The 9,707-nt window shown below is 55.2% G+C and overlaps 1 protein-coding gene across 1 annotated transcript in view; it reads right to left on the bottom strand.

The window, feature by feature from the left end:
• Nucleotides 1-723, bottom strand: part of RTN4R (reticulon 4 receptor) — an 80,276-nt gene extending 79,553 nt beyond the window's left edge. The window contains exon 1 of the mRNA XM_063351462.1: nucleotides 453-723. Coding sequence (XP_063207532.1) covers nucleotides 453-474 — 22 coding nt within the window. The 5' untranslated portion in view covers nucleotides 475-723. The remainder of the gene's footprint in view (nucleotides 1-452) is intronic.
• Nucleotides 724-9,707: the final 8,984 nt, after the last annotated feature.

Here is a 9,707-nt window from a genome sequence, read left to right on the forward strand (position 1 = left end):
CCGGCACTTTGCCCGCTCCAACTTCGGGGCGAGCCCGGGCACCCCAAGGCCGAGCCGAGGCATGGGGGCTACCGATCGCCCCCCACCACCACACCCCCCCGCCGTGGGTCTGGGTCTGGAGGGGGCTCAGCCCGCTGCTCTCCTTCCAGCCGGCCGCCGCGCCGGTGCTCGCTCCCCGCGCCGGCCTCGCCTCTCCTCCGCTCCCGCAGACGCGGCGCTCCCGCTCCCCCAGCGCCCCGCCGGGCAGCCCGGCCCCCGGGCTCCGGTCCCTCTCCCCCGCGGCGGGACCTGGCCGCGACTCCGCGGACAAAAAGGAAAAAAAAAAAAAAGGGAAGAAAAAAAAAAAGTTGCATCGAGGGAAGTTCCCGGTGCGGTGCGAAGTTGGGACGTGGCTGCCCCTCGCCCTGGGAGCCCCCAGCGGAGGGGTGGGGGGGGGACGGGGACGCACCTACCTTCAGCGATCGCCCTCTTCATCTTAGGGGTCGGGGAAGGCACGTCTGGAGGCGCAAAGTCGAGCGGCAGCGGTACAAATCCTTGCGAAAGCGGGGCAGATCCTCCTGCGAAACTTCAGCCCGAGCGCGGAGCGGCGGCGCACGGGGAGGGGGCTCTCCCGCTGCCGGCGCCCTCGCTCATCGGGGGAATGAGCAGCCCCCGAGCTGGAGTCAGCATCCAGGCGAGGCTCCCCCTCCCTGCCTGCCTGCCTGCCTGCCTGCCTCCTCCCTCCGTCCTTCCTCCCTTCCTTCCTCCCTCCCTCCCGCCCGCCGCCCGCACGGGGCCGGGGCTGCGGCGGATCCCGCGGCGGCAGAGCCGGCGGCGGCGGCGGGGAGCGCGGAGCCCGCTGCACTGTATCCCGGGAGCGAGCGAGCGGGGCGCAGGGATGGAGAGGCGATGAATGTTTTATGGGATCATGTGGTTTGACGTGAGAGGAATCAGCCTAGATCGGATTTACTGGCTGGAGGAGTGAGAGGGAGGACGGGGGAGACGGGCACGGGATGGATGGATGGATGGATGGATGGATGGATGGATGGATGGATGGATGGATGGAGGGACGGAGGGATGGATGGAGGGATGGAGGGAGGGAGGGGCCGCTCCGGGGGCAGACGGAGCGCGCAGGGGCCGCTCCGACGGCGGCGGTTCGGCAGCGGAGCCCCCGCGGAGCCCGGGCAGGGCTGCCAGGGGCCGGGCGGGCTCCGGGCGGCTCATTCCTGGAGGAGAGGTGCCACCTAAAGGAAGCCGCGGAAAGGGACGCCCGGGCGGCTGCGGGCATCGCGCCGGCCCGCTCCCCTCTGCCTCCCGCACCGCCCGGCCGGCCCCGGCTGCGGGCCTCCCCCTGGGCGCGGAGGCCTCGGCGGGGGGCTTTTCCACTGCCGTGGTCCCCTGGAGCCGGGCTGCTCCCTGGGGAGGCGGCGAAGGGCGCCTGAAGCGGCACGGCCTCTTCCCGCTGGGCTGGCGAGGCCCCGCCGCGGGGTTTTGTTCTGCTGGTGCGGAGCCGCTGCGTCCCGGAGTCAGGACAGGCCCTGGGGTAGCGTCCTCTTGCCTGTCCGCGCCCTCTCACCACAGCCCACCCCTGCGCTTTTGGGATCGCTCTCCCGTGCGCAGGAAGGACAACAGCTTACCTCAGTTTACCCAAAAGGCGCGAGGTTTGCGCGGGCCGCAGGTGAGGCAGGGTGAAGCTGGCATCCCGTCCACCTCAGCCCTCCCGCAGGCTTCCCTCCTTCCCTGTCCTGGAGTGGACAAGTGCTTACTGCGTAGGCGGCTCCCATCTGCAGTTGTCCTGGGAAGCAGAAAAGACGGATTTTTATTAAGTGAACTCATTTGCTCGGTGGGGAAAGGAGGAGGGAAGGATGGTGCCAGAGAAAGCCGAACATCTTGAACATGAAGGCATGGCGGCTCTGTCCCTGCTAGTGAGAGGTTTCAAACTGCTGGCATATCTGTGTATAGATCTATATGTACACTTAGGTATATGTATGCTAGTGAATATTCATTCCTTTCTTACAGCTTCTCACCCTAATACTGACCATCTCCAGAGCGGCTTGCACTCAGGGCCCATGTCACAACCACATCTCTTGAAGGCTTGCCCAGTTTGCATCTTTCTGTGTAGGCATCGTTCCAAGACGAGCCAGGAAAACGTTTCTCCTGTGGACAATAACCCATCTCATCTCACCTGAAGATGTGTGGGGCACTTCATGCTGACACCACAGTCATCTATGGAAAAAAGAAACACGACCAAAGGAAGGCCTAACTGGACATTTGAGCCAGATGGAGGTAGTTTACCAAGTGTGTGCTTTAATTATGCAAACAGCCTCAGCTGTCCAAAGGTACCAGGGAGGTGTGGCTTCCAGATGTCTTCTAGATAGCCTTTGCTGACATTTTATTGGTCATCTGCAACCAGAGCGTAAGAGCAGAGCAGGGGAAAGGCTGCCGTTAGGGTATATGGGCAGATCGATAGAAGCAGCGTGCTGGAGCAGGGCTGAGCCGCAGAGCTTCCAGGACTTGGAATTGCAGGAGGGCTGCAGCTGTCAGAGCCCTGGAATGGGCCCCAATTTGGGATCAGGGGGTCAGAGCCGGACCTATCAGGACCTTCAGTGCCACCATCAGAATAGAGGCAAATCCAACTTTTCTCAGTACAAGGCAGAACCTCCCAATTGTAAATACAGCCACGTTCTCATGCAGTAACACTCATCTTTGGAGGCCTATATTTTGGGGACTTGCTGGGAAACAGCTGGAAGCAGGATGTGCTTTGAGGAATGCCCACACACAAGTGCTGGTGTGGGGATTCTGGGGGCAGCTGCCTCCAGAGCTTGGCTCAGAGGCAGGGTGGTGTGCCACCAGGAGCCGGGCTGGGAAGAAGCATAATGGAGGAGTTACGAGGGCTCTACTGTCTTCTACTCGGCTAAACTCTGTGAGTTCAGGTCACAGAGGGGTGCAAATAAGCCTGCCCGGTTATGCATCACCGAGTTACCTTGCCTTACAAACCCTGTAAACCTTTTCACCTTGGTCAGACAGGGCGCCTTTCCCTGCATCAGACTCCTCAGCCACTGACCGTTACGGTTCCCCCTTCTCCTGCTGGAGTTTCCATTTGCAGTCATCCGCCTTTGAAATCCCACCTAAAAATACACCAGGAGAACTGTATCCACCCAGACACCCTCTAATGTGGTCCAAATGTAAGGGCCCCTTTAGCCCCTCTCTATTCCCCCGGACATGATGGGAGATGACCCCTGGGGAGGGCAGGGGGATACCTGGTCCTCTGAGCACTGTCTCTCTGCCCCTCCAGAGTGCAAGGGTGCAGGGATGATTCCCTAGTTTTTTCCTTCCCACAGCTCCAGCCTGCATCCCTGATCGCATCCCAGCTTAAGCTGCCTGATCCCATACACTTCTTTACTCCCTTTGCCTTGCGTGCCTTGTTCCCTCTACTTGCTCTCCATAAGGGCCATCTCCAGCTGTCCATCCTGTATCCCTGCCCGTCCTGTATCCATGCCCGCTACCCATCCAGCGTGTGCTTTACCCTGCACATCCGAGAGCTTGGCACCATGCAGCCTCTCTCTTCTTTGGGAGTCCTGTGTGCACAGCCCAAGGCAGCGCTTCACGCGCGTGCTGCCGAGGGAGCACCATGCCCGCAAGGTCAAAGGCTGGGACCCTCAGATGGGACCGTGGCTTTCAACACAGCTGTCTCCTTGGGGTGCCTGGGCCAGTCCGTGGCCGGGCTGCTCTGAAGGAGTGGAAGGCATGTCCGGGGGTGTCAGGAGTAAAGGAAAGTTGAGGTCTGGGAAGAGACAAGGAGTATTCCCACGCAATCTGCTGGCAGCACGCCTTGTTGTTGATTCGTGGACATCTTCTGGGGAGGGAGGATGATCCTATCGTGCCCCGCTCTCTCTGCAGTGACAGTCAGGGTACCACAGGTTAGGGGTATGCTGCTCCTCACTTTTAAATACACCTTCAAGCACTCATGTTTCAGTAGTGCCCTCTGACTTTGCCATCCCAAGTGGTGCCTCAGGAAAGACAGGTCACCTATGTGCGGAGCATCAAGAGCGCTGCAGATAAAGGGACCCTGCAGCTGGAATTGTCTGGGAGAGGGCTGGAAGGTGAACATTAGCAACCAAGGAGTTAACTGAAGCTATAGTCACAAGGCTGAAAATTACAGGTTCTACCAGGAAGGCAGCCGGCTGCGTGTGGCTGTTTGGCTGACATTTCTGAAAGGTTAATCTTGAAATGGAGAGAGCACATCTGTAGAGGGCTGCGACTGACTTTTCTTGCAGATTCCTGCACCGCTTTGGGCGAGTTGGAGACCCAACAGTTTGTTACACATGGGCCACCATGAAGTAACGTGGTGGCTGTGACCTTGGCGTACGAAGTATGGCGGGTGCCCTGGTGACAGCTTGCTTTCCAAGCTCATGTTACAAGGTACAGGAGACTGGGTCTCCTCCAGCATGCCCGCGTGTTGGACATTTGCGCTTTTTATTTCCCAACGTGTCTGAGCATTGTCTAGCAAGGACTGGGGAAAGAAGGAGTCTCTCAAGTAGGAGATCTCCTGGGGGAACCAAGGTGGCTTGCAGTTACAGTGTGAGCAATTCTGTGCAGCTCGTTTGCAGCTTGGAAAGGAGCCAGCATTCACCGAGATCAAGAGACACCTTGCTTTGACTGGATAATTACATGTTCGTCTTTACCTCGTGCTTAATCACACTTAGATCAACTCTCTTCCTTTGGATTGTGAGTCTTGTTCGCAAAGTGTCAACCGTTCGCTTGCTCTTTAACGTGTGTTTGTGAGCAGGGTGGCTCTAGCGTGCTGGGGGCACATTCCTGAGTCTAAGGGTGCTGAGGAGAAGGTGGAAGAGAGAGGTGGATGGGGAGAGATAGAGAGGGCACATAAAATGGGAAGCCATTCTCCTTTGCTGTGCTCACACCCACCTCTTCTTTTTGGACTAGGACCTAATGGAGTTGAGTCCTGAATCCCAATATTAAATGCAGTGTAGCTTTTACACTTGTGCTGATCCGAGCTTTCGTCCCCACTGCCTTGTGGCCACACTTGTCCTGTGTCTGATGTGGATGCGAGCATCTGAAAACATCTCTTGGAGGAACAAGGAGGCAGAAAAAGGGCACTGAAAGACCAGTTTGTTTGTGGTTGTGCCTAGACCAAGTTCTGGAGCTGCCTGCGCTTGCAGGAGACAGGAGCAGACATGAGCACTAGGTGCATGATGAATCATGGGCAATCAGCAGGGCAGGCAATATTACCTTCTCCACTAGATCAGGATCCCCCTGGCCAAGTCATCTTTCTGGAGATCCAACAAGACCTCGTCTTGAAGTAGTTTTCACCTGCTCTGAGGACAGGCATAGGCAGACAATGGGTCAGATTCTTCAACAAAGATTTGAAAGGGCTCCCCAGACCCACCAACACTGGGACTATTGGCACAGTTTATGTATCATACCATCTACCTGTTGTCTTATATGAAGGGCACGTAGATCATGGCTCTCTCCTGGACATTTTCAGCAGCTGAAACACATACCCTGCAGATTGGCCAAACATAGAGGTACAGGAAGGCGCTCCATCAGCAAGGCTCCTTGGACAGGTTTGCACACATGAGGATGAACACTGCCAACATGATTTATCCAGACACCCAGCGTAGCTACTGCTCCATTTTTGAGGCTTGAACTGATGCACACCAGTGGGCAGATAAGTTGTATGCTGACAGAGGGACTGTTCCAGCAGACCAGACTACCATGAACACAGTACTGGATCATCCTGCCTGCACACGAAATATAGATATAGATATCAGTATCGATATAGATAGATATAAACAGTTGCAGGTTACACATCAGGTCTGATTTCTTTCCTGCAGGAGGATACCCCACTGGACAATGTGTCCTGGGTACCAGAATGCCTCAGGTGACCCTACCAGTGAACAGCACACTGCAGGGACAGCCCAGTAACCAGAAGACCGCGGCATGGCTGGCCACTCCTAGACTGCCTTGCAGTGAGATGTGTCAAGAAGCTCAACGTGAGCCGGCAATGCACGCTTGCAGCCCAGAAGGCCAACTGCATGCTGGGCTGCATCAAAAGAAGCGTGGCCAGCAGGTCGAGGGAGGTGATTCTGCCCTTCTACTCTGCTCTGCTGAGACCCCACCTGGAGTACTATGTCCAGCTCTGGAGTCCTCAGCACAAGAAGGACATAGACCTGTTGGAGCGGGGCCAGCGGAGGGCCACAAGGATGATCAGAGGGCTGGAGCCCCTCTGCTGGGAGGACAGGCTGAGAGAGCTGGGGGGGTTCAGCCTGGAGAAGAGAAGGCTCCGGCGAGACCTTGGAGTCCCTTCCAGTACCTAAAGGGGCTCCAGGAAAGCTGGGGAGGGACTCTGGAGCAGGGAGTGTAATGATAGGACGAGGGGGAACAGTTTCCAACTGAAAGAGGGTAGATTTAGATTGGATATCAGGAAGAAATTCTTTACTGAGGGTGGTGAGGCACTGGAACAAGTTACCGGGGAGGCTGTGGCTGCCCCGTCCCTGGAGGGGTTCAAGGCCAGGTTGGACGAGGCTTGGAGCAACCTGGGCTGGTGGGAGGTGTCCCTGCCCAGGGCAGGGGGGTTGGAAGTAGATGATCTTTAAGGTCCCTTCCAACTCCTAAACCATTCTATGATTCTATGCCAGAGACACGTTGATTGAGTCCTGGGCCCTGGTGTGAGCTTTGCCTGACTGGAACCACCCGCCCCCCGCTATGGCGGGCACGACACTCTATCTCTGTCGCCTGTCTCAGCTCATTACCATATCACGTTAGTACAGGAAAAGGCACTGAATGTCTGTGTTGTTCTTATGTGCTGTTTTGCTCCTATTGCCATGAAAAACTGCGCCAGAGCCTGGACGGGCATGGCAGAGTGAGAAAAGCTTCCCCTCTGTCAGTCCATCCACCCCCTGCACAGCCAGCGATTCCCCATGGATGCCACCTCTCCCAGGAAGGTGAATTATGAGCCTCATAGCTTCTGTTTCGTGATTTCTCTCAGATTTCAGGCCTCTTCTGCCTGAGCAATAGGGTCGGCTTGGACGAGCTGTTCCTGTAAATCATCTCAGCGCTCGCTTCAGCCTGACACATCAATCCCCTCTCGTCGCGCAGTAAAAGGTTCCCACCTGGTCCTGGCGGTGCTGCTGAGATTGGGATGCGCCAAGAATCCTTCAGAGCATCATAGGGCCATTCAGGAAGGGCCACAGATTTATTCAGGTGTCTCTTGCAGAAAGCTGCTCGGTTTCAAGCCTTAGGGGGACTTAGCTGGGTGAGAGCTTGCACATGGCTTGGAGCTGCCCTGAGCTCGCTCTGCACTGACTGTGAAGCAACTGGGAACAGGTAAAGATGCTAAATGGACTTTGAAGAAGGGGAAACACAAAACCCTAAGATATTTCTTCAGTGACTTCCTGGCCACATTCTTGATTCAAAGGAGGGTCCTCCATGGTGGATCTGGGTACCTGTAGGCTCTGCTGAGAAAGGCTGCACATCCCGAGTGTCTGGCCTTGTTAGCAGCTCAAGGGTATCAAGCCAGTATGATTGGTCCCCTGGATGTCTGGGGAGGGTTGGGGTTTTTTTCACGTTCCAAATGGTGGACTGGATAGGATTCAGGACTTCACGGACCACATGATTGTAGGAGATTCTCATCAGCATGTGCAGAGGGAGCCAAGGGGAGTGGGGAAAAGGGCAGCAAACATCCAAACATGGTCGAAGGGTAAAACCTGCTCCTCCAGGGTGTCCCTGTGCACTCCATGTGTGTTGACCAGAGAGTGAATGAGGGCTGGGTTGAACTAGCATGGCTGTGCATCTCACAGGCCCAACAAGTGACCTGGTCCAGAGGAGCCCAGCATAGTCATCGCCTCTGCATTTCTGCAATGCTGCTCTCTGGCAGCTCTCATCCACAGCTGTGTGAATGCCAAACCTCCAGAAAACAAAGCATCCAGAACAAGCAGGTACTTGGGGTGGAAAGCCCTCCCAGTGCCCCTTCAGAAAGACCTGGTCACCAGATCCTGCACATATTCTGTGGCCATCCCCGGACCACCAGGATGTGTGTTGGACACAGTGCCCAAGGACTGGGAAGAGCAGCAGTTGAAGAATGGCCTCTCCATCACAGCCACACCAGGATGATTCAACTGGGGTCACCTTCCCAGTCCTGTGACTGCTCACATTTCTGCATCTCAGGAGCTCTGCTGTTCCCAGGTACAGCACACTGATGGTGTGGGCTTCAGCTCATATGTTCTTTAAAAGGGTCAGCTTTTTGTTCTCCTCCAAGCCAACAGTGTCTCCACTGTGATGGTGCCAATCCTGGGTGGATGTTGCCGCATATTGTTTCTCTGCCTTGAGTTACTGAGACGTGGTTTCTCCTACTTGGTTTGTTTTTTGCTTGTTTGTTTGTTTGTTTGTTTTCCAGTTTAAGATGAGAAGAGGTTACTCATTTTTTAAGGCTGACTCCCACTCTCTTGATGTTGATGGATGTCCTGGAAGGGGCAGTTGTAGGAACATGCAGAAGGGCTACTGGAGAGCACTGGCAGAAAATGAACATATAATTTGTGACTAGGAGCATCTGCCCTTACAGCCTGATTCTAAACGTCACATATATTTCATGGAGGAATGAGAGCATGGCAGTACCACATGACCAATCAAAACAGCTCTGATTTCAGATCTGCAGTACTCCCAACAGAGTTAGCAAATGAGTTGCAGACCGGGAACTATCTGCAAATAGTTTCCAATAATGAATTGAGGTGCGAAAGCTGCAATCTGCTCCTAGACAATCTGTAAACAGAGGGAAGGAAAATTCACCAAAATAAATTATTCATTTCAGATTACTCTCCCAGCTCATGTCTTAACTTGAAACCCTCCAGGGCCTGCAGAGATTTCCAGGGATGCTCCTATACCTTAAGCAGTGCTGTGTTGGGGGCAGGCGCAACGATGGTGAGGCAGATAAGGGTCTCCTGTCACCGCTTGGCCAGCACTTATCTGTCCCAACTGATGTGGATTTGCTACCAAACATGAACCAGCTCTGTGGGCTGTCCAGAGACAGTGAAGGCAAGGCCAAATTCCAGGCCAAAATTTGGACTCTTCCCCTCTCCTGCTGGCATTATCAGAGAGAAATGAAGGAAAGGGAACCACTCTGGAGCAGGAACCAAAACAGAGGTGGGATGGAGGATGGGGGGGAAAGGAGAACACACAGCTAAGGGACAGAGAAGCAGGGCAGGCTGGAAGCAAATTATAACTGCAAGCTGGACCAAACCACGCGGGCCATACAGATGTGCCCCATCGTGGCATGGCATTCCTGAATAAGGGCATGTGTGCTGGCTGCTGGAGCCCACCTGCATGATGAACCAGGAACTGCGCCCAGCGGAAATCTTCCAGACAGCCTTAGGAGAAGAAATTGGTCTCTTAAGAAGAATGAGTTCCCTAAGAGTAGCTTGAGGTTTCGTGAGGGCACCTGTCCATTGACCGGACAAACACCACTGACCTCAGGCACACTGTCCGGGCAATGGGGACCAGGAGCAGGCTGTGTTTGAATGATGTGAGGGATTCGGTGTCCCATGCCCAAGCGCTCTTTCTGATGAGTTTAGGACTTGGCATGGCTTGGTGCGTGAGAAACCGGCTAAAGAGAAGAAAAATTGTACATGGTAAAGAGAAACATATGGAGCTGGAGGAAGGTGCAAGATAGGAAGCTGGGATATGGCAGTGATTATTTGTTCAGTCATCCGCAA

This window comes from Chroicocephalus ridibundus, chromosome 13 (genome assembly GCF_963924245.1).
Source record: "Chroicocephalus ridibundus chromosome 13, bChrRid1.1, whole genome shotgun sequence".
Lineage (NCBI taxonomy): Eukaryota > Metazoa > Chordata > Aves > Charadriiformes > Laridae > Chroicocephalus > Chroicocephalus ridibundus.